The sequence below is a fragment of the Idiotropiscis lumnitzeri genome, chromosome 13, assembly GCF_059441095.1.
Source record: "Idiotropiscis lumnitzeri isolate Australia: NSW breed Sydney's pygmy pipehorse chromosome 13, RoL_Ilum_1.0, whole genome shotgun sequence".
NCBI lineage: Eukaryota > Metazoa > Chordata > Actinopteri > Syngnathiformes > Syngnathidae > Idiotropiscis > Idiotropiscis lumnitzeri.
This window is the reverse complement of record NC_142403.1, coordinates 17218769-17242523: the sequence shown is the minus strand read 5'-3', so window position 1 is coordinate 17242523 and position 23755 is coordinate 17218769. Positions and strand designations below refer to the sequence as shown.

The 23755-nt window shown below is 39.4% G+C and overlaps 1 protein-coding gene across 12 annotated transcripts; it reads left to right on the top strand.

The window, feature by feature from the left end:
• Positions 1-4289: 4289 nt before the first annotated feature.
• Positions 4290-23233, top strand: elovl1b (ELOVL fatty acid elongase 1b). Of its 12 annotated transcripts, none has more exons than XM_088314110.1 (10): positions 4290-4472; positions 13783-13858; positions 16411-16520; positions 18627-18720; positions 19492-19682; positions 19773-19853; positions 21103-21159; positions 21248-21353; positions 21761-21897; positions 22434-23233. In XM_088314110.1, the coding sequence occupies exons 4-10, from the start codon at positions 18642-18644 to the stop codon at positions 22776-22778; spliced, it is 996 nt and encodes a 331-aa protein (XP_088170236.1). In that variant the 5' UTR covers positions 4290-4472; positions 13783-13858; positions 16411-16520; positions 18627-18641; the 3' UTR covers positions 22779-23233. The 12 variants fall into 12 exon arrangements, with proteins under 12 accessions (XP_088170236.1, XP_088170235.1, XP_088170237.1 ...); XM_088314109.1 differs by having other exon boundaries at positions 13752-13858; XM_088314111.1 differs by lacking the exon at positions 13783-13858.
• Positions 23234-23755: the final 522 nt, after the last annotated feature.

Genomic DNA, 23755 nt, shown 5'->3' with positions numbered 1-23755 from the left:
CCTGCCGTAAACAGACGTCCGACTTCACTCCAATGCAACTCACAAGTCAAGAAAAAGTTGAACTAGTCGTTTGGCTTCCCTTCCTGCGGCTGATGTCACATCCTGACTTTGTCTTCTGGGCCTGCTCTTGCTGCATATGCCTTAGTGTGTGAACGGGCTGGGAAATGACTTTGTTTCAATCCTTCCTCTTTCTTTTCCCCTTCGTTTTCCCCTTCCTACCAACCCACGGAAGGCCGGCCCCTCTCTGCTCAAGTGGGCCACGTCTATTCACCATAAATACAGAGCAGAGAGCACAACAAGCCCACAAATATGTCAGAGTATCTGGCAGAGTGGGCTGCTGTTTCATGGCAACATATCATTTAAACCATTTGCCTCTTTGAAAGGCTTTCATGGAAGCCAGTATAAAACAGGGATTTAGTCAAAAGTTCATAATAGGGACAGGATTTTCCAAAGTGTTCTATGGCCCTTTAAAAGTGAATAGTGGCGCAGTTGGTATCAGTTTCGCTGGTGTGTGACATCGCCACCAGTGGTGGTATAATACAGGCATGCAGACACACGTTTCTTAATAATATGTAAGTATTGTTATACTGTCTGTATATAGGTGTTGCAGCACCATTTTTGTTCCAATGGCCATTGCTAAATCTATTACACGATCACATGAGGCTATTTCATACCCTGTCAATGACTTTTCCGATTGCAGACTTGAAAGCAATTTTATATGGATGTTTTACTTACAAATCTTCAAAGCAAAAAAATAAATACATCTTTATCTCATGGCATCACTGTACTTTCTTACCGCATGTACTTTACTTTTTGGAGATATCTGTATTTAACTTTTGAGAGTTCATTTTTTGAACGTTCTACTTGTATTGGATAACTTTACAGTCAACCGAGCGTATCGACCCGGAAAGCAATAAAAGTTGTAGTAACTCAAATTAACCACTTGGGGTCCTCCTGACTCTTGTGTAAATTAAATATAATGAACCTACATGAAAACGCTTAAATATCCACATAAATTCTCGGCAGTGTTAGTTTGCACTGCCTCGGCACAAACATTTCTCTACGGAACAACTTTATGGTGTACTAACACCAAAATGTTAACTTTGTGATTATGCAAATACAATATTATGCCCATATAGACCAGCTGCTACCGGGAAGATTTTTATAATCACCCTGTTAATAATTACAAAACATATTAAATATACAGTGGCATCTAGAAGTAGGTTTTCTAAATGTAATATAATACCTATAATATAAAGATTATTATAAAAACGTCAATGGCGAGGAGTGCTTGAGTGCAGAAACTAGATTACAGCAATGTCTAATTGCTAAAGGCTAGCAATTTGAGCACATAAGAGATTGTACTTGTGATGTATAGTAACTGCAACATATTAACGCTTTTTTTGTCATGATAAAACATGTAAACTTACGTTATATCCATGTCTGTATTATACTGCCCCATGTGGCCAATGTGCGCACACTAGAAGGAGCAGCACAGTGCCTCTTGAAATGCAGCAAGTAATGAACCAAAATCTGTTTACAGTGGTTCTTTTGCATTTTATCGGATTTTATCATTGCTGTATATTTTATAAAGTACAATATTATAAAATGTAATGTTTTCTTCTTTTTTTGGGTGGGGGGGGCTGGGGTGTATTGTCATTTCATTTAATTTCAATAGGGAAAAATGATTTGAGATACATATGTATATATGATTTTATATATACATTTTTACATGATCAATTCACTTGGCTAGGGAATAAATTTAAAATGGAAAAAAAATACATAGGGAACGCTATTAGCGTATAAGGTATGGAGATACAGTAGATGTATAATTAAAGTTATATCCTCATATAGCCTCTTCCAAAGCAATGCCTTTCACTCCAGGAATGTGGGCATTGCATCACTTTAACCTTGTTTACTTCAGTAATGACCTGGCTTCAAAAAGGACTAAAACTATGTGATCTCATTTGAAGAGCTGTCAGAGCGATGTGCATGCATGACATATGCTTGCCACTGTCATAGACTTCATGCCAGATGTTTGTGTCAACAGTCAGAAATGTGACACATGAGGAAGAGGAACCAGTCGGGCCTCAGCTGTCAGGCTGACACTAAAAGGACTACAAAGGTAATCAACACACAGCACCCCGAACTGGTCGCCAGTCTGTCACAGTGTGCCTACTGACATGCATTCAAGCTCGCATTCAAGACCAGCTGCAGGTGAACTTAAACTTAAAAAATTCATTTACTTGTCCCTTCCAGGTAAAGAGTGTCATGAAAACAGTCCCCAGCAGCAGCTGCTTTGACCTAAACGGTGTTAAATATGACAAGCATGTGCTGCATAAGCACGGTTTATACAGTGCACCTTTGTTAAACATCCGGTTGAGCTGTTGTTTGACAGACAAGTAAAAGCAGACTTTTATCCTCTTTTTGGGTCTGGTTCTGGGATTCTTATGAAATCTGAACGTGCCGCAGGGTGATGACCCTGTTGAGTTGATTGTCTATTGTAAATTGTCTACCTTTTGTAGGCTTGTATGGCAACAGGTGCTTTATCTAGAACAGGTGTGGGAAAACTACGGCCCGGGGGCCACATGCGGCCCGTTAAACATTTTAATCCGGCCCGCCGGACTTGAAAACAAATTAAATGAATATACCTTGTTCATGATTTATTTTCTAAATACTGTGGTGTGGTCCGGTCCCTCTGTCAAATTTTAGAACCCATTGTGGCCCGCCAATCAAAAGGTTTGCCCACCCCTGATCTAGAGCATGACATTGTGTCAAAACGTTGGGTTGGCTGATTAATTATCCATTCATTCAAGTGTAGTCGTCAGGAAAATCTTTTTTTTCTTTTTTTTCTTAAATCGATTTACCTCGCTCAACCTTTGACCCAAGATATTTGCTATTTTGTCAAGGTCGCCTCGCCTGACTACATTTTAAGATGCTAACCAGTCCGAAAACTAATTTTGGTGGAGAAATATAACACATCGTACACTTCTGACTGAAAATCGGTTCATTATTTTTTCATGTTATGAAATGATCAAAGGCACAAAATAAAGGCGCTATAAAAATATTCTTGCACTTACCCACGATGCATTCATATTTTTCCTTTGTCACTTGTTTTGTAGTTGTCCTCGCTTTAGCGCCGATGATTTGGAACAGAAAAACAATCCCTTGTCAATATATCGAATATTTGCCATAAATAACTAAAGCTTCCTCATTTTTGTTTGGCAAAGTGGGTGCAGTAGTCCACACACAGGCGATGATGCGGTGTCTTTAGTCACATTAACCAATTAGAGAGCTTCCCCAAATGATGTGTTGAAATTATTTATCCAATGACACAGTCACATACTTTCTTTTATTCATTTTGGGGGCATGTGTATGTCAGCAGTGATTGAATGAATGATAAAAAATTTAAAGGGAAATTGCTAGCTGGATGGGTGATAAGTGTATACCCTACACCTTGTCGTGGTTGTCAGACAATTGCAGGGCAAATAAATTCAGAGCCGCGAGGGAGACTTTCTATCTGCATAGAGGCCCTTGTGAGGTGTTGCTGGCTGGTGGTGGCTCGCTGAGGGGCCTTGAAAGACAGCTGATATTGGTGCTCATCAATTACACTACTGGACTAGCAGCCGTATGTTTGCCAATTTTCTAATATGATGTATTTGCGTTTCTATCATCCTTGCCTGGGCCACCAGGAGTGCTAAATTGTCTTACTACAAAAATGTTCTCGATCAGATGTCATAATTCCAAGTATAATCTGAATCTTTATTTCAGAAATGCCACTTTCTGAGACACCTTTTTTGAAAAAAACTTTATCGAGTCAATTAACAAACAGTTCAACAATATCACGTATTCAGTTAAAAAAAATAAATGAATAATCAAAAATTTGATATCAGGAAATCTGAGTAGTATTGCTATTAAACAAAATAGTCCCAGCAAAAAAAAAAATTTAATACTAAATAAAGAGACAATAAATGTAAAAATTAAAGCACAGTAAAACTGGGAAACTGACTCTGGATATTTGTAACTAAGGCTTTATAGTAAAAAAAAAATTCAAAAATGTTAGTATCGTATTGCTTTTCTTGTTGTTAATTAATTTGATAGAGTTAAAGGCAGATTTCAACTCCAACAGGAAAGGCACAAATCTGGAAGGGGATTTTGAAAATTTCTCTTTGTGAATAGAAAAAAATGCAATAAAAATGATCAAATTAATTAATTTTTTTTTTACTTATTTGGCAGTGAAGTTGTCAGTTGATGACGTAGAAATTGGGCGACTAAAAAGAGCGTCAGCGAGTCTGACTCCACCTTTTCCTGAGCGCCATCAAAGGCATTTTGCAGTCTTCGGCTACAAAGATTGATGCGGAAATGAACAGGTTGAGGCAACTTGACACACGCGTCGGGCCACATTAGCCGTCTCGTTTTGACCTTTTCCGCTGGCTTTGTTTGACCCTGTGCCCCCCTTCCCCTCCAAAAAAGTGAGTGAGTAACTAACACGCCATGAAGAGACTTCCGAAATGTCCACTTATCGAGTTAAGTGCAATTACATCTCCGCCCGACCAATATTTAAGCAGCGCCGTACTCGCTTAAAACTTGCTGTTTTTGTGTTTTATATGTTGCTCGTTGTAGATGTAAAGCCTCTTGCGATTTCTTTATTCCTATAAAGTGTGACATCTCTTGTGCTTTATGCCATCACCGGTCGTCATATTTCTGCACCTGTCACGCCCTCTTCAATTTATCACCACTTTGTTGTGAGTCGTTCCATGCTTCTCAACGCTTTGTATGTGTGCAGGTTTGGTCAATAGTAAGTGTAGTTAATTGCAGTCTTGTTGCGTTAAAGTTAAACCATCAAAAAGAAGTTTAAAAAAAGGTTTGCCACTATAAAGTACGATGGTTGCAAATGTATTGATCTTAACTTTGTTTACTATAACTGAACAATAATTAGGCAGTGATTCTGCAATGTGCCACTCGTGCACAGGTGTCAAACACACACTTTTTTTTTTGCTTACCAGCCCTCATTTTAAAATAAATTTAAAAGTAGAAGAACAAACTATCATACTGGCTTCTGATTTCAAAACTAGTTAATAGGGGTGTGAAAAAAAAAACTATTTGATCTGGAGGTTTTGTTTTTAATTTAAAAGATGCAGGCGCGATAACCTGCTAGGAGTTTGGTCACGTGACGTCCGCGAGTTGAGCTGTTTCTGGTCGGTTCTTCAAGGAAAACCATAACTACAGTGTGGCCCGTGACAAAAATAATTTGACACTACTGAAAAATGTGACACAGTTTGAGAATAACTGCAGTATGGTATTTTTGGGAAGACTGATTTTTGAATTAGAAAACTGTTTTGCAACATGCAGGAAACTCACCCCCCCCCCTCCCCTCTCACCTTATATTCTTAAAGGATGATTTTCTTACACAGTTTGGAATTGTTTAAACCTTGCATGTTTATATTAGAATGGGGCCTATTTTCAAGTTTTGCATGGTGTGTTGCCCGTGGTGTTTGATTATGCAAAGCATGTAGTTTACACAGCAAACTGTCACACTGTTGGACTCGTAAGTTTACGGCGGTTTCAATTTTTGCTTGAAATAAATAAGTACATAGCAGGCCACAATATCCAGTAAATGTCTATATGTTGTGACCAAGATTTGTCATGATTGATTTACTGAGCATGCGTCTGTGTTCTGCGGAAGAGTATTATAATACCGCGCAACCTCCAGCTCGCTCGCACTCAAAGTCACCGTGGCATTATATTTGCAGCTTGTGAGCATGCATGCCAGGTCAAAACTTTTTCAACAATTATAATTGCTCCTGGGTTTGTAGTCTCCTTCGCTCTAGTCACAGACATGTTGTAAGTGCAAGTGGTGCACATTAGCAAGGACACACTTTGCACTGAAGAAGCCGTTAAAAAATGTCATCAGCTTCTTAAATTAAAGCAAACCTTTTGTGTTTGGCCTGTCAGCGATTACACAAACTCATAACAGGTGGAGACGCCGTATGATAAATGAGTGGAAAATGAGCGAGGGGGACGCCAATCTATGTGGCTGTCATTTTTTTTTTTTTTTTTTTTGCTGTCAGACATAGAGTGGTTGAATCGGAGACATTTATAGAACCCTGTCAATACATCTTTGATTTAATTTCCTGTGACGGGAAGTCAGACCAGCGGAAGATTGTGTTTACTCAGGCCAGTTGAGTCCCATATTGTTGACTACGATAGACAACCAGTTGAGTTAAAAGCCTCTCAACTATTTAATGACTAAACGAAATAAATTAGGGCTGTATGAGCACATTTTTTTCCTTTTTTTACGCCCAAGTCGGAATAATAACTATTTATTAGAAAATTAGATCAAAGTTCACTTTGCTTCAAATGTTTTGTAAAGGGAAGACATGCCGAATGCTGTTCCAGGCATACCAAAGGCTTTGCGTAATCCAAGTAGAAGCTATTATTTCCAACGGACCCATGGGCTACTCATGTTGTCCTTGGGGCTAACTGGCACCCACTGGTATCTATTTCAATTTTTTTAAGGACTTTAATCAGAGCAAAAGGTCATTTTGTGTTTACTGTATCAGGTATTGCTCCTCCTCCGTTTAGTTCAGAGAAGGAGAAAATTAAAAGTTAATTAAAGGCAATTAACTCCAGAGAGGCGGCTCACTTACTCAACCCTGCAAGCAGCCAATCATATTGTGCCCTGCTTAATCCCCTGAAAAAGAAAAGAGTAGCTCATTACCAGTGACAGCTCGTATGAGTGATTAATGAATCGTTGAGCTTTTAAAAGCTAGGTATACCGTCAAACCCGTAATCGGCCCACGCTTACTGCTAAGCTTCGATTCCGAAGTGTAGCAACTCAATTTAAATGGCTGACGTAACCACTGCTCTTCGTTTTCCTCGATAAGTCATTCATCATTGGTATGTTGTTGCAACGTTTGAGGACAGAGAAATGAAATGACAGAGATTCAGTATTCATGCAGTCTCCACTTGGCTGTAGAAGTCCATTTTCTTGCTGCCCTCAGTTTCCTCCTGAATAAATTTAGTTGCCATCACTGAAAAGTAAATACACAATACCCTCAGTCTTTTGTTACTGTTTCTGTCTTACAAAGGCATTCCAGGTAGACCAGCAATTTAAGTACCTCAATGATTTATTATATATATTTAAAAAAAAAGCTCTGAATATAACTTACTGTAAAGAATTTTTTTTCAGGGGACGTCCCCTTTAAGAAATGCAGTCCCACATGTTTTTATATCATTGTTGCATGAAAAGTGATTAAAGCCGCAGATTTGTTGACATCATTCGTGCAATCTGCTTTGGGATTTACTGATTTATGTTTACGGCACACTTGTTTGGTGGAATATAGTTTATTTTGATAGATTTTAACCATTTTTTTTTGACAATTCAGCATCAATAAATGATTATAATTCCCTTTTGTTTTATGGCACCACAAAACATTTTATGTAATCATATATGGTGGCTGCCTAAAAACACCCCAAAAAACCTTGACAATATAAACAAAACTGCAGTAACTTCAAGTGTAAGGCTGTGCTGTTAAGTATTCACTCTAATTGCAAACTATTTACTTTGGTTGACATCCACGTTGTGCTCAGGTTACAGCTCAACTTTGTCCTCCAATCCAATGCAGACGTGTGAGATCATCAAAATATGTCGCACTGAGTAGTCACGCCCACGGTTCAGGCTTTTGGTTTGCTTCCAAACAACTGGATATCGGCAGCAAGCAAACTGACTCACACCTGCTTGAAAGGCGGTTCTTCCGCCATTTAGCATGAGCTCATTTCTAAGGATGCAGCGGTGCAATTTTGTTGCCTTGTGGAAAGTTCCTGAAGTGTGAATCATAGGCGAGGGAGGGAGCAACCTGTGGAGGAGGGAGTGAAGGTGTGGCGTCGGGAGAATGAGACCGATAAAGGTGAAAGGTCACTTTTGTGAACAAGGTTGGGGGTTATGGGGTGGGGATGTCTCTCAACCGCCCACCCACAGCAGCCGCAGCTTACACCCACCCGAACCTAAATGCATGAAACAAAGGAGAGTGAACATGGAAGTCCTCAGGCTAGTCGTGCGACATTCCAGTAAGAAAGGGGGGGGGGGGGGGGGGCTCTAACAGTGAACTACAACTTGAGTACTGAGTAGTCACTGTACCGTTTATGTATTATTATTATTATTCATTTGAATGCTCTGAATTTAATTGCATTTAATTTTTAAGCTTTGGATTGCCCTGCATGGTTTGCAACTGAGTTTTCACATTGAATAATAATTTGTGTATTTTTTTTATATTATGGCTTGGTGGGCTGATTTTTTTTTTTATTTATTTTTTTTTAATTTTATTTCTCACTTTTTTTTATTTTTCAAACAATACAAGAAAGTCCCAAAAAATATGTTAAAAAAATACATTACAAGTTTTGCCAAAGCATTGAGCACGCCATTCCTTATTTGATAAAGTTAGCATGTTTCCCCCCTAAAATTAATTAAAAATCATTTATCTAAATAAATAATAATAAAAAAATACTTGTAAACTCAAAAGTGAGGCATGCGTTTGGTTGACTAGATAATTGGTTAATTATTTTTAAATGAATGTAAATGAGAGTGAAATTTTTTTTTTTTTTTTGTTTACTTCATCCACTCATAGCAGTTTATTTATTTTAAAAATCAAATGAGCCTTTATTTAAAAAAACAAAACAAATCCCAAACAAACTTTTTTTTTTTAAAATAAGATTTTTCAATAGCAGCAAATTTAATATAGCTGTTTGTTAACGGTGCAAATCACTGTGATTTTTGACATCACTTTGGATAAATTCTTATAGATTACACGTATGTCACTTTTGATAAATCATAAATGTCACACCTAATGGTGTTGACCTTGCTGCGTGAAATAATCTTTAATTTGCAAAGGGATTATAATATGACTATTCTTTGTAAAGTAAACATTGGACTGGGGGTGTTAATTTTTTTTCTCCTCTCGAAGCGGCGGAGCAAGTTTTGTTGACATTGAGTTGCGAACAGCGTAGAATGACACCATCTTGTGACTGCTCATTTGGATTTTGGCTCCATCCCCGGTAGCCTCAAGTTGCACCTTAATGTTTTGTTCTCCTGACGGTTTGATTTATTGAATTTTAGGGTGTATAATTACTTACAGTGCATTTTCACCACATCAAATGTTTTTTTTTTTTTGCTCAACTTTTGGTTTTAGGAGAATTTAACAAACAAACTGTTGTATTCGGAAAATGTAATCATATATTCTGCAAAATATGATAGTGACATAAGAACCTTTCCTCTGCACGTATATTGACGTTCGTAATCTATGATATTTAGCCTATGATAAATACAAAATCTCCACTGGGGAAAATGTTTTTTTTTCCCGCCGTACTACAATAAAGTGTAATTGCACTTCCACTCCAGTAGTTGGCAGTGGCGTTCTCCTTGCCTATTGTGTGCAGCGAGTATTAACTCTACGGTGTAGGCTTGTTTTGCAACGAAAATGCTCTAATTTATAGTTGAGGTGGTGGTGGGGGGGGTGCGACTTGTTTGTTCTTGCTCGGGGGGGCGTAACAGAAATAATTAAGAAGCACTGGTCTAGACTAGCATGTACTACTACTAATCAAATACTTTCAAGATGCATTAAACGTATCCACCCAGATTGTACTGTAACATTTAAGTTTCCTTTGTGTCGTTTTATCAACCTATCATAACTTTATGGCCTCTTGCGTAATACGATGACATCCAATACGGCAATGTTCAGTTTTCAGTGACACTGTCAGAGACGTATTAATTTAACAACTTTATGGTTGTTGTTCTGCTTTGGTGTAGCGCTGCCCTGCATGATAATGAGCGTTGTTTTTCACTTTTATGCAAATGAGTCTGTTTTGCAAGATTGGCCGCAGGGTCAGGTGTTATAGCACCACCTATTGTTTGGCTTTTCACCGGAATTTTATTTTATTATTTTTTTTTCCATAAAGTACTTATCTTTACCTGAATTCGTGCCATGTTCAGTGCGATGCAGGTATTTCACACGGTACATCCGCAACAGAGCAAGTTTAGCCCTGACGGCAATTTCCAACTCATCGCACCAAGTGCGGAAAATGGCGATGAATATTTGCTCTCGCTGTCCTTAATCCATTTGCAGCACATGCTTGATGTTTTAAATATCATTAAGTTGTTTTTGCTTTAATTGTATAGCAATTATGATAATTATTGGTGTGGCAGCAACTCAACTTGGTCTTTAACTCCACACCCAATGATGTGATTTGTACATTAGGTCATAGATAGGTTACTATCACTAGCGATGCCGATGCATTGTTGCACGCTAAAGTGTATCTGCAATCCATCTTGTCACTGGAATTTTACTGCTTTCTGCATCTTGTGGCTTATCTGGGTGCTGATGGCGACACAGGACCAAATAAGGTGATAGTGGTCTCTTGTGTTGAGCTGAACCATTTATCATATTTTTATCTAAAACGCGATTCTATGCAGCGTGATCACATGATCGTCAGTTCGTCTTGTTTTGTTTTTTTCCAGTGCTCCTGACTAACCCGAGAATCTCTTTCATTATCTATCTTTCACACAAAGGCAGTCTTGCTCCTCTCCCACCAAGATCTCTTATCAGAAGCGGAGTGCCGCTTGTGACAGGTTATGCAAACCAGTCGGCTCCAAAATGCAACTCACGAACTAGGCGGGAATACTTACACGTGCCACACCAAATTACACCAGCTACTCTTGCTATCTGGCACGGCGAAACATCAGTCCTCTAAGTAACTAACCGTCGCCTCTGCGGCAGCAAATAAGATACACTTCATCATTATCACGAAGCGGATGAGGAGTCGTAACGCCGACAGAGAGAGCCCAAGAAGCCGATGCTAATCGCTAGGCTAATCGTTTTGGTCACCACACGTGAGAGAAATTCTTTAGTCGTACGCCACACCTTTTGACAGATGTCAGCCAACCAGCAGTGAACACCAAATTAGAAGGTTAATTAATAATTAATAAGCGCCTTGGCTGGAAAATAAAAGCACAGCGAATAGCGACACTGTAAGCACCCGCTCAAAATCCGACTTTACGGTGATTTGAAGATAATTTTTCTTTCACCAGCTGGTCGCTACTGGTGTTATTGTACAGTAATGACAAGGAAATCATAAATCAGCTCAAGCAAATAGTGATGAGCGGCGGTTTACGTTTGTTGTGCTTTTTGATTCATTTTTATTTATCGAGCCTTGTTGAGCCAATGGGTGCATTTTAGCGGTGAGAGGCATGAATTCCTGCTCTTTCAGAAGTACCTTTTAAACATAACCACTATAATTGGCATTTCCACTTCCTCTTTAAGGCCTCCACTTCCAAGGTGGCTCATTTGACGAGGCGTTGGCCTCACGGGGCGAGATGACAATCATTTCTGAAATGGTGCTGTCAGCGATTGCGGCGCAGGACGATGATGTATTTTTTGCTGTCAGGTGTGTTGTGGTATTTGGAGGAGGGGCTCTGGACTGCTGCCACTCAACCACCACTGCCACCTACCCACCCGCAAACCCGCACCCCGACGGGGCTTGAGTGACAAGTCGAACCAGCCCAGTCAGTCAGCGCTCCGGTGCACCGCTGCACCCCCCCCAAGTCCAGCTGTATTCCACCTGAAAGCATCGTTTTATTGATCATAAAGTAGTAATTGTGTGGAGCATTGGACGAGTCATGTTTTTTTTTTTTTTTTTGGGGCTCTAGCAAATGACCTACCGAAGTGACACATGGCAGTCTTATGAATGAAATTCCAATGCTTTCGTTTGCATTGTTCCCAACAGTGACTATTTAAATTCTTCTAAGGAAGAGTCACAAATGGAGAATGTCACTATTGCGATTACGTGACTTGACTACTACTGTTTAATTTTTTAGTTCTGACTACGCAGGGGTGTGGCGGTGAAGTCGGATATAAGAAGTTGCTCACCTGATACGGAGTAATAAGGTGCTAAACAGAAGAATTTGAGGCATTATTGTCACATCCAGTCATGTCGTCGGGCATCGTCGTCATCGGCCACGCTTGCCAGCCCTCGAGTAAACATCATGGTCGGTTGCCGATGGCGCCCAGCTATGGTGTTGATTGTTCTGACAAAGCAAATGTGCGTTGTGTGTGTGTGTGTGTGTTGGCAATGTCGTCCATCAATGACGGAAATATACGAAATGTGGCACCAAATATGAAGAAATGAGTCGCCCCCATCAACTCATAATTTATTTACGCAAAATGGCTTGAAATCATTTTCAAAATTTTAGGAACTGACCTTATGATTTTTGACCCTTTGTAACCTTACAAACATTTGGACCAATTTTATTGGTCACCTCTGCTCAAACATTAAATGCAAGTGTACGTTCCAGTGAACTCCTTTTCAAGGTTGTCAAATGGCATGCATCCGCCGCTCTAAATCGGAATGTTACGCCGTCATCGGCCATATCTGTCTTTACTATTTACTGTTTGACTGTCAAAACTGATATTTTTGGCAAGCTCAACTCTTGCACAGTGCATACTATGGCGGAACAATTTATTTATTCATTTATTTATTTATTTATTTATGTTGTCCCCTCAATATTTATATTTTCCTTTGTATTTTTAGGGTATTTTTTTAAACGAGCAATACATTAATCTGTATCAGATTTGATTATTGAAAAAAAAAAAAAGTTTTATAGGATAGGCTTATACTAAAATAAAGGCCAATGAAACATGAATTAATACAAAAGATGGTTTATCTCCATCAATTACTTACTAAACATTTTTCTGAAGCATTCACTTGTGGTGTAAATCAGATTACAACAATAATGTGTAACTCTGTGGCTTTATCGCATTTATCCAATTTCACATTTATTTTCTATTTATTTAATCTTTAATTAATTTAATTTATATATTTAATTAAATTATTGTTGTATTGCACTGGAGAGGGGAGCTCTCTAATCTCGTTGCACACCGAGTTCTGACATTGTTTTGTTTCCTGAAAAAAAAAAAATATGGACTGCACTTATTGAGCACTAAACATCTAGAAATAATATGAATAAATAAAATATTCCTTAATGTATATTTTAAATAAAATTTGGAAATTTCATTCTACACGGCGAGGTCGATTTTTAGAATTTTCTGAATTGTTCAGCCCGAGTACATACAGAAAGGCCGCAATAAAATAGAACAATAGCTGGCTTTCATAATAGCGGATGCCACTGACTCCTCCTCGCCCGCTTTATCTGAATAATATTAACCTCCCACCCCGTTAGAGGACAAACAGGGCAACTTGAGAGCCAGGTTTCCATGTGAATGTGTGTGAAGGGTGTGGCCAGGAGAGTCGTTGAGCGGTGGGAGGAGAGAAGAGGAGGTGCGGGGCGGCGCGGGGGACGGGGACGGGGAGGGGGACGGGGAGTTACGCTGAAAGTCAGGCCAAGGTCTCGGAGCGAGCGGTTTCATTTGGCATGTTGTGCGTTTAAATAGGGTCGACGCTGCTGTAAGCGCACACACCTCGCCTCACCCTCGACTGTCGCTGTCAGCCTCTCTCTCTCTCTCTCGCTCCTTCTTCCGTTTCTGTGCTGGTTATTCATCCAACGGGGTTTGTCAGGGAGGGTGGAGAGTCGGAAGACGGCTGTACCAGTCGCGTCTGTCGGTTGTTTTTTTTTTTTTTTTTTTTTTCCCCTCCCTCTCCTTCCTTCCCCCCCCCTTCATTCCCTCCCCTCTGTTCCACACACACACACACACACACACACACACACACACACACTCATTCTCTCCCTCATCGCACTGCAGTTTCTACTCGCTCCACTCTTCTCTCCACCAGAGAGGCTCTCGAAGAGGATTGTCTCAACGCTGGCTTTAGTTTTCCGAAGCTGGAAATTCCGCTTTTTTTCAGCTGGGTAAGTCATTCACTTGAAGTTGAACTACTAACTTTGAGCGCTGCTTTCATTTTGATTTCCAAAGTTGGTTTTAAGTGTGCTCTGGTGCTTGAGATTACATTTTTTTTTTGGCCTTTTCCTTAACAAATTGTTGTACTTTTGCTAAAACGTTGTACTTTTGGTATTCGTTTTTTATTCATTTATTTATTTTACTCTGTCATCCCTTCTCCCTGTTTGTTCATCATTAACTCTTCCCACCTTTTTTTTTTTTTTTCCATCCTGTCATTCATTGACTGTGAACAGGAAACGCTCCACTTTGTCGTCTTCACTAAATGTAAACCAGCCACCTTGTTGTCAAGGGCTGCACTGAAACAAATCACATCAAAAAAACAAAAAACGTGAAGTGTAGTTTTTCTGGTTGTGGCACTGACTGTAAATGCTGCGGAGATCATGGGTGATAGTGTCATGTGGGTTTCCGGGGGCTCGGGGGGGGGGCTTTTTATGGACATCTTGCACGATGGGGAAGTTTCCGTCATCTGATGCAACGTTTACGGTTGCTCACTTTTTATTGGGTCGCCAATTGTCAGTATGGCTGGGCATTCTTATCAGTTAATCAATCGTTGACGATTCACTCGATTGTGTGCACTCGGTTTTCTCATTTAATGGTCTCTTCATGCATTTGGGGCAGTCGGGCGCACGCGACTTGGCTTTAACCTGCAGATGCACTCTTAAATGTGCTTTCGAAGAACATCATGACGTCAAGAATGGCAAATTGAGCTCCATCCGTGGTGCGTCACACCTCCTCCAGGCAGCCGTAATCTTTTCCATACAACACTGGCATGTAAACGGGAGTTCAGAACTGTCAGAGAGAAAATAGCTCATTTTAGCGATAGTCGATGAAAGGAATTTTGTCAAATTTGTTTTAGTCATTTTTAAGTAGAAGTACACAAATCTTGCTATAGTGTTTTTTTTTTTTTAATTTTTTTTTTTTATTTCTTTTACCTTTTTGTAGGGGCTGTACCGACTCCTGGACATATCGACTTTACCGCTGCAGACAGTTCTACCTTGAACTGTGTTAATTGCCAATCACGTTTTAGCTTTCACAAAAGTGGCACTTGGCTGAAATCATCAGGTGGTCAAAAACTAGCGGCAGTTCCCTAGGCGTGTGGAAATGTTTTTGTTTTTTTTTTTTCTAAAAATCTTTACTCCGCCATCCAATCACAAACACCTTCATTGTCTCCCAGTAAGTCGAATCTTGAAATCTTGCAACGATCCACGTAACACAAGGCTTGCTGTAGAACATAATTGCAAAGCATTTTCTATAGAATGTATACAAAATTCGTTACAGTGTACGACAATTGTGCACCGCAAAGGCGTAGCAACCCTTCTGTTGTGTTTGGGGAATTGGTGTTGGTTTAGTTTGCAAGGTCCAACTGTCTGTGAGGCCTTGAAGGGGCGTGAGTGTCATTGGATGAACAAATTGGTTGTCGGGCCAGTGCAAGCCGAGGATGGCAGGGAAACTGAGGGAGTGAGTGAGTGAACATTCGGAAGTCGGATTGCCAGCATAATTTTTCGATCGATCACTGACGTCGTTGATCATTCCTGTAAAATAAGACGACGCTGTAAACCCAAATCTCGTCCATGCTTGGGTCGATCCATGCTGGCGTCATTAATAATCTAAGAGTATACAGTTGCTACGATTTTTTTTTTTCCAGTGCTTTGAGTGTTCGGGAGAATATTTTTGGGGGCTATTAGTTTTTTTTTTTTTTTTTTTAAATGTGCATCAATTATTGACATTTTTTTTTTTTTTTGCTGTTCGTGGTCCGTGAATAGCAGGGGTTGATTGTCCAGTAAATAAACAAATTGTTCAAATGGATTAGCTTGATTGGAGTATCGTCTGGTTGGATCTTATTTATTTAATTTTTTTATTTTTTGGGGCTTGTATTTGTATTGTAATTTTTGCGTGCAACTGTCGACCGACTGAAGTCAGTACAATTTACAATTCAGCGTGTGTAAAACTATCATTCAAGGAAGTGAGGACAGTCGGTGGTGCGGTTTAGTTTGCGTTGACGTGATGGACAAAGTGGAAAAAAGCCCAATTGGATTGGTTGTCAATGCAAGTTTCGAGTTTTGTGGTTTTTATCAAGTTGCAAAGGCGAGAGGTTTAATTTCAATTTCCTTCAACTTTGATCTTTATCTGGGTTTCAGGTGACACGCATGTTGTTTCTCCCTTTCCTTATGGTTGTCATGGTTGGGAGAATATTTTATTTTTTATTTTTTTTTTTTTTTTTTACACTTGATTTTTGAACTCGAATGGACGTGAGATCATTCCAGCCACTTACAGATGCTAAAGTAGTAAGTCAGCGGCGAGTGCAAATCACACACTGCTGCTAAAAAAAAAAAAAAAAAAACGTCCAGCACAAGTCCTAGTAAAGGAAGGCGCTGCCTCCACTTTCCTTTTCAGCTGAACTTCTACAGTATGTTTTCTCCACAATTCAAAGTATAGGTGTGTCTCCCCGACCAGATGGTGATTGATCATCTGGTCGACTTAACTGTTGAGCATTTTTCCTCAGAACAAGACCTTGAAGGTTGCACTCATCAGACATGAGGGTGCACTTGCTGAAATGCGAGGTGCCCGCCCCAAATACCTCGCCGTTGCTCAAAAACAGCCACAGAGTTTTGTGTAAGAGTTTTGTGAAATGTCATTTATCTGATGTTGTCATGCTACACACCGCCATTTGCGATAACGCTCGGACGAAACTGCTGTCAAAATAATTTTCGACGAGTCGTTGGGAGAACTTACTGACTTCATGTTTTTTTAAGCGAGTGGGTCCATCGTGTACAGGAAGACCCAAGTGGTTTTAAATTTGAATTAGGTGGTCCAAAGATTTATTTATTTTTTTAAATTACTGGTAAATGTAATATGTGTTGCAAATTGATAGCTGTCACTTTTTGCTTCCGGAGATTTGACTGCCTTGGTTTTAAAATAGTTGTAAGTTTGTTTTGTTTGGAAGATTTGGTTTCACTTCTGCTTCAATTTTGATAAAGTACGGTAGAATCTTGACTTTGGGGCGCACAAGCTCGTGCCTTTTCCGAATTACCAGCTGTCATGTTTTCAATTTTTGCTTATTGTGAGGAACAAAATCGACGGTTGTGCCTTGTGATACCTGTTCATTTGTTTCCCCGCTGAAATGACAGGAAATGCTCTTTAATCCATTCCAGACTCAAAACATATTTTATGAAAAAAAAAAAAAAAGCACCCTATATTATATTTTTAAACAACCTACTGATTCATCAGCCTGTTTAGGATTGTTTGTTCGCTTTAGTTTGTCAGTTAACTTAAAGGTTCACTTCCTTGCTTATAGATTATAGCACCCTCAGCGTAAACGCTATTTAGCGTTAGCATTCAAAGCGCACAAAAAAGGATAAGATACGTGATCGTTTAATATACACCGTGTTAATTTTTTTTTCAAGTTTAGCTTTTGTTTCATATTTAATTTGTCAGTTAACTCAAACGCTCACTTCCTTGCTTAAAGGATTATTGCGCTCATAACTTGAACGCTAGTTAGCATTAGCATTGAGAACGCACTGAGAGGATGTGGTCGTTTTATAGTCACAGTGTAAATTCTTTTTAAGTTTAGTTTGACAGTAAACTTGACTGTGATTGGCAAGAGACAGCTTGAAGCCCTCCTTTGTTTATTTTTATTTTTTTTTAAAGAGAACGTATTCACTATCTGCCAAAATGCCACATGTTGTTGAAGTCATTTAAATTTAATTCACTACCAACAGGTCACTCGTATCTCAAGGCACGACTCTACTTGGGAAAATGTTTACCATAGTTTTTTCACACACCCCCGCCCACCCCACAAAAAATGACTTGTGCTGAATGCATCGCTTGTGGGCTTGTAAATCCAAGTTTAGTTAAAACCAATCTATGGTAAATGCTTAACGCGCCTTTGTTTGCATTCCTTTGAGACAGCGTATCAGCTTGTAATGATATTGGCTTAAGGAGGGCTGCTCTTGTGCGGTCGGTCATTGTTGATTGTATATCAAACAATGGCGCTCTCTGGCTCCACTTTCAAAGGAGAACACGCCCCGTTTGTCCCCGTAGCCATCGGGGATTACAGTACGAGCGACATTCTTGTGGGCATGCTTGCAATATTTGTAGTTGAAGGACGGCCACTGTAAACTAGCCGAGGAACTCGCTACAGTTCTTCCCGCAAAGTTAAGAGTGTTGGGATTGAGAGGTAAGGAAGCTGCCGGGAGTGCCGCCTTGACTCAGGGCGAGGACAGCCGTCCCACTTCCCCCGTGGCCCCTCCCCGTCTGATGTCAGGCCATGTCGCATGAGCAGAGCCAGGCATCCTGGGATTTTCATTGGGGTTGTTTGGTTTGGGGAAGTACTCGGCTTTGGTAGGATTGCATTTTTGCCCAGAGGCCTTTTTTTTTTTGGGTGATGTCCCTCAGTAGCAGCACAATTAAGATGTTGGGAAATTCTTGTCACATCAGTGAGTTGACTCTTCAATCAATTTCCTAATGTCTTTGGAAATTACAGTGTTGAGTAATGATTAACCACTTTTTTTTTTTTTTTTTTTTTAACGAGGCGTGAACTCGTGCAGACTGACAAACATGTCACAAGGTTCTGCAAAAAGAAGCGGAAGGAATGAATAAGTGTAATTTGGAAACCGAAAAAAAGTCAATGTGGTTTTATGCTGGGTTTGTGGTGTGATTTGGTGTATTTGACTTTGAGTTGTAATGTCTTTTTTTTTCTCTCACTTTCTTTTTTTCTAGATAACTGGCTACAATATGGCGAACATGCTGCAGGAGATAAAGGCGTTTGGCTCACATGCCATGGATATATACGACTACCTCATCGCAGGAGTTGGTCAGTTTTTTTTCTTTCCTCTTCAAGTAACCTTTCACCAAAGATTATGATTTTTACTCTTTATAAATGTGTCGATTGGAGCTGCAACAGTCAATGGATTATGAAATGAATTCATAATAACGTTTGAGAATCGGTTGAGAAATTTCAGGCCCTCGACAGTAAAAGAATTTCAGGTTTATTTAGTCCTCAATAAAAGCAGACTGATTTTAATTGTATTGAAAAATCGCTGCTTTTATTTGACATTTTTGCCCATTTTTTGACGTTAGCAACGTTATCATAAAAAAATGTTACATTGTCAGTCTAATTTAAATTTAAAAAAAAAAAAATCTGATTTTGAAATAAGGAATGGAAATCAAACCATGTCCTTAAATTTGATTAATTGACAAAATAATCGAGTAGCTTCGCATTAAAATTGTTAGTTGGATCCTTAGTGTTCAGTGCATGGTCAAATGGATTTGTATCAGCTGAGTTTGTGAAACGGATGTTGATTCATCCCATCCTGTAGCAATTGAGTGCACTAGTTTGTTGCAACCAGCAGAGGTGCTCTTGAGTTACTCAACTAGTTTGTTTGCCTGAAGAAGAATATGACATCAGCTTTACAATTTTTTTTCTGGCAGCATTCATCTGCTTTTTATGTTGGAATTAAAACGTGTTTGGAGAAGCACCTCACAAAAAAAATGAAATAAATAAAAAAAAAAGATGCCAATTAAATGTTTTTTTTCTCCTCCCCTATTCCAATTCCCAACCCTCTACCGTTGTGTTCCCATCTAGATCCTCGGCTGAAGAATCATTTCCTGATGCAGAGTCCTATTCCGATGACTGTAATTTTGCTGTGCTACCTATTCTTTGTACTATACCTGGGCCCTCGCATCATGGCCAATCGAAAGCCTTTCCAGCTGAAGGAGGCCATGATAGTCTATAACTTTGCACTTGTGGCTTTGTCAATATACATCGTCTATGAGGTGAGTCTGCTTTTCTTCCTCCACTGCGTTGCAGCTGTATTATTTCAACATGTTAAACCTGATATTTATTCTTTTTTTGTTTGTTTTTAGTTTTTGATGTCTGGATGGGCCACGACGTATACTTGGAGATGTGACGCAATTGATATGTCTAACAGCCCTCAAGCACTTAGAGTAAGTTGAGGATTTTTTTTTTCCCCCTATTCAAGCTACCAAGGCGGGGATTATAAATGATAAAATATTCAAATTTATATAAAATTAATTAATATAAAAATATATATAATATAAATGTAAAATTAATTAATTAATATAAAAATCATAACTGGTTTACAGAGATCACAAATAGTGGGCGCTAAATTGTGTGTTCACATACTCGAACGGATTATGAACTGTCGGCAACAAAAAGGTGGCGGAGGGTGCCGTACTTAAAAGAGGGTTTTAAACTTAAGATATCGCCGATGGTTTTCACTATGGAACATTTGGGAGTGCACCAAAAGCTCAAAATAAAATTTAAAGTGATAAAATTGCAAGTTTTAATGGAAAAATTAAGAAACATTGTCACATTGCACTGAAATGACCCAGACACAATGGAATGCAAAGTTGAAAAGAATTTTGTCATCGGCGATATGGCATGACCCCTTCTTGTGACTAGCTCCAAGTCAACCTTAAGAATGGCTCATTCAGAAGCTCCAATAAAATATTTTGCCTGCACCTGGTTTACAGCTGCCTTTCAGACACGCGACTTCATGGCACCAAACGAGGCATCGTCATTCGTCTCACGTTTCATAAATCATACTGCACGTGGCAAATACATCTTTTTGCATATACTTGATGGTTTGTCGTCTCTTCCTGCTTGTTCTGACTGCTATTATTTATTTGCCATTGTGAATTAGGTCCAAATTATTTCATTTTCCACAGTGAAGCAAGTTACTATTTTTGTCCGTTCAATGTTTAGTAAAAGTGGGCCAGCAGCTGTTTATTGTGGTAATATAGAAAATGTTGCCACAACAGATATAGATCACATCGACCGTTGCGAAAAAGTTACCATTAACGTTGACGCAGCATGAAAGGTGCCTCGAAGGCGAGACCCCACCTTAGGAGAAATACTACGCATAGCTAAGCCTGGTAAAACACGCATGTACTGTGCTTAGCAAATTAGTTTGTAAATCAGTTTGCTAGGGTCAGAGATTGTCGTTTAAGTGTTTCTAAATTTATAAAACTATGATCCCAAAAATGTTGAATATAGTTTCAAGCTAATCTAACTTTACCCTTAAATATAATTTGCTTCCTGGTGACTTTTTCATTTTATATTTATGAGAATACAAGTTAATAATTATTTGACATTGTAATCAGTGGTTTAATAGTTTGCCATTATTTATATTTTATTGGGTGATGGCTGGATGGACTTTTTTTTTTCCTTCAGATGGTCGAGGTGGCCTGGTTGTTTTGGTTCTCCAAAATCATTGAGCTCATGGACACTGTAAGTCACAGGTTAATTTTTTTTGGGGGGGCTATAGTCAAGTTTTGTGTAGAAAACCGATATTTAATTTTTTTTTCTTTTTTACTAGATCTTCTTCGTGTTGCGAAAAAAGAGCGGTCAGATCACCTTCCTACACATCTTCCACCACTCCTTCATGCCCTGGACTTGGTGGTGGGGAGTTGGCTACGCTCCCGGTGAGTACACATCAACTCAACCTGGCTTCGATCGCGGACGTCACCTCGTGCTACCTACATACCAATCTTTTGCTATCTTGTCAAAGAGCCTTTGTCTCGAAGACACGCTGGCCCAGTGATAACCGTTTATAGTCTGATGACAACCTGGTATGTCCGTTCACCATTTTGTGAAGCGGGGGTAAAAAAAAAAACATACAAACACACTACATAATTTGTGTGTCCCCCCCACTGTGAACGGCGATTAATAAAGTTCTAGTGGAAGGTCAAGACAGTCAGAATCACGTCAATAAGTTACCAAAAACCTTTTTGATAAGGTTTTTCTTTTTTTTTGATGGTGTGCAGTGATATTTTTCAAATTGCAACGTTGGCAAAACGGCGCCTTATGTCATGTGTGTTTCCGACCTCAGGTGGAATGGGATCCTTCCACGCGATGGTGAATTCTTCCGTCCACGTGATCATGTACTTCTACTATTTCCTCGCTGCCGCCGGACCTCGCTTCCAGAAGTTCCTGTGGTGGAAGAAATACATGACAGCCATTCAGCTTGTATGTACTGCGTTGTCTTGAAGCTGTTCATCGCCTGCTTAATTTCTTTTGACTTTTTTTTTTTTTTTTTTTAATTTTTGCTAATTTTCTTTGCTTTTTTTTTTTTTTTACATTTTTTTTCATCTTTTCTTTTCCTCTTTCTAACATTTTTTCATTTGTCTGTTTTCATTTTTCTCTTCCCATTTCCTTTTGTAGGTTTTTTCTTTTTTTATTCAGTCTTTATTTTTCTGTTAATTTTTCCTTTTTTCAAAAACTTTTTTAGATTTTTCCTTTTTCTTGAAATTTTTTTTGTTTCCATTTTTCTTTTTAGCTTTTTATCTTTTTCGTCTTGTCTTCATCTTGCAATTTCTTCTGTTTTCTTCTTTTTCAGTATTGTTTTCCTTTATTCCTTCTTTTTTTTTAACTTTTGCTTTTTCTCTTGCTCTTAGTTGATTTTTTTTTTTTTTCCCTTTTACAGTTTTTGGTCATCTTTGTCTTTTTCACTGTTTCTCTGGAGCTCCTCCTCATCATTTATTCGTCTCTTTGGTCCCCGACAGACCCAGTTCGTCCTGGTATCCCTCCACGTGACTCAGTATTACTTCATGGACAGCTGCGACTACCAGTTCCCCATGATCATCCACATGGTGTGGGTTTACGGAACCTTCTTCTTTGTCCTCTTCTCCAACTTCTGGGTTCAGGCGTACGTCAAGGGCAAGCGGCTGCCCAAGCAGGACATCAAGTCGTGTCAGAATGGCACCCATGCATCTTCCACCCCCACCGTGTACGCCAACGGCAAGCACCACGAGAACGGCGTCAAACACGGCACGGCCAATGTCACCAGCAACGGCAAGACCCACCACGAAAACGGCAGCGCTCCCATGGGCAAGATGAAGAAGGCCTAGGGCGCCGGGAAGGAAACTCCCAAAAAGTATGACCTCGCGAAACCGTCACACCGATCACGGATTCCAAAGATGATTTTGGCTGCGTTTCTTGTCCTAATTTTAGTTTTCTACGTGAAACGTGGGAGGGAGGGGAGTAACGTGGTCCATGAATTCCACAAAGGGGGGATTCCACATTTGGTTGGTTTGGTTGTCTCTCTGAATGTTTGGGGAATGCACAATGTATGAAGAGAAGATATTCACTGACATGCAAGTTTAGTATCACACTGGTTGCCTTTCACTCGTTAAGACATGTCTGCATATCACCCCTTTGTGGACAGATGACTGTACCGAAGACTTGAAAATACTTTTATCTGTAAATAGTTTTACAACAAAATAACTAATTGTAATGGTTAGGCTTTCTACTTTCTAAATTGTGTATTTAAAAATAAAATGCCAATAAACCATGCTATAAATGATCTTGGGCGGATTGCGTGTCCTTTTCTTTATCTTCCGGATGGCTGTTTTTTTTTTTTTTCTGACAAGATCGTTGTGCTGTGATGCTTTGTAGCCATCATGTCATCATCACACCAGAGTGTGACATTGTGCTGCGTTGCAACAAAGAAGAAAAGCATGCGCTTGTCTTGTGCCTCTTGCCTGGGATATGCGAAGAATGTGACGCTCGCTCGTAGGAGTTAACACAAGCGACGCATTCTGCTTTGTTGAAGCAGCAGAGAAGACAGAACACCCCCTCGGTTCAGCTGGTTCATTGACAGAAAGAAAGGGACACTTGTGTGATTTTTTTGGGGATTACACGAATGAGCAAATGTGGAAAAAAGAAAATTCACGTAAAAGTTTGATGCTGTGGATCGGTGTGAATTATTGTGTTGATCTTTAAGTCGTCTGTTTTGGACTCATTTAATTTACTGCAAAATTACATTAGGGTGTGTGTGTATAATTCATGATTTTATTTTAAATTCAGAAGTGAACTTCAGATTTAG

Coding starts and splice junctions, on each gene's coding strand:
- elovl1b (XM_088314101.1), top strand. Junction 19,854..21,102: donor ACAGCCCTCAAGCACTTAGA/GTAAGTTGAGGA, acceptor TTTTTCCTTCAG/ATGGTCGAGGTGGCCTGGTT. Junction 21,898..22,433: donor ACATGACAGCCATTCAGCTT/GTATGTACTGCG, acceptor GGTCCCCGACAG/ACCCAGTTCGTCCTGGTATC.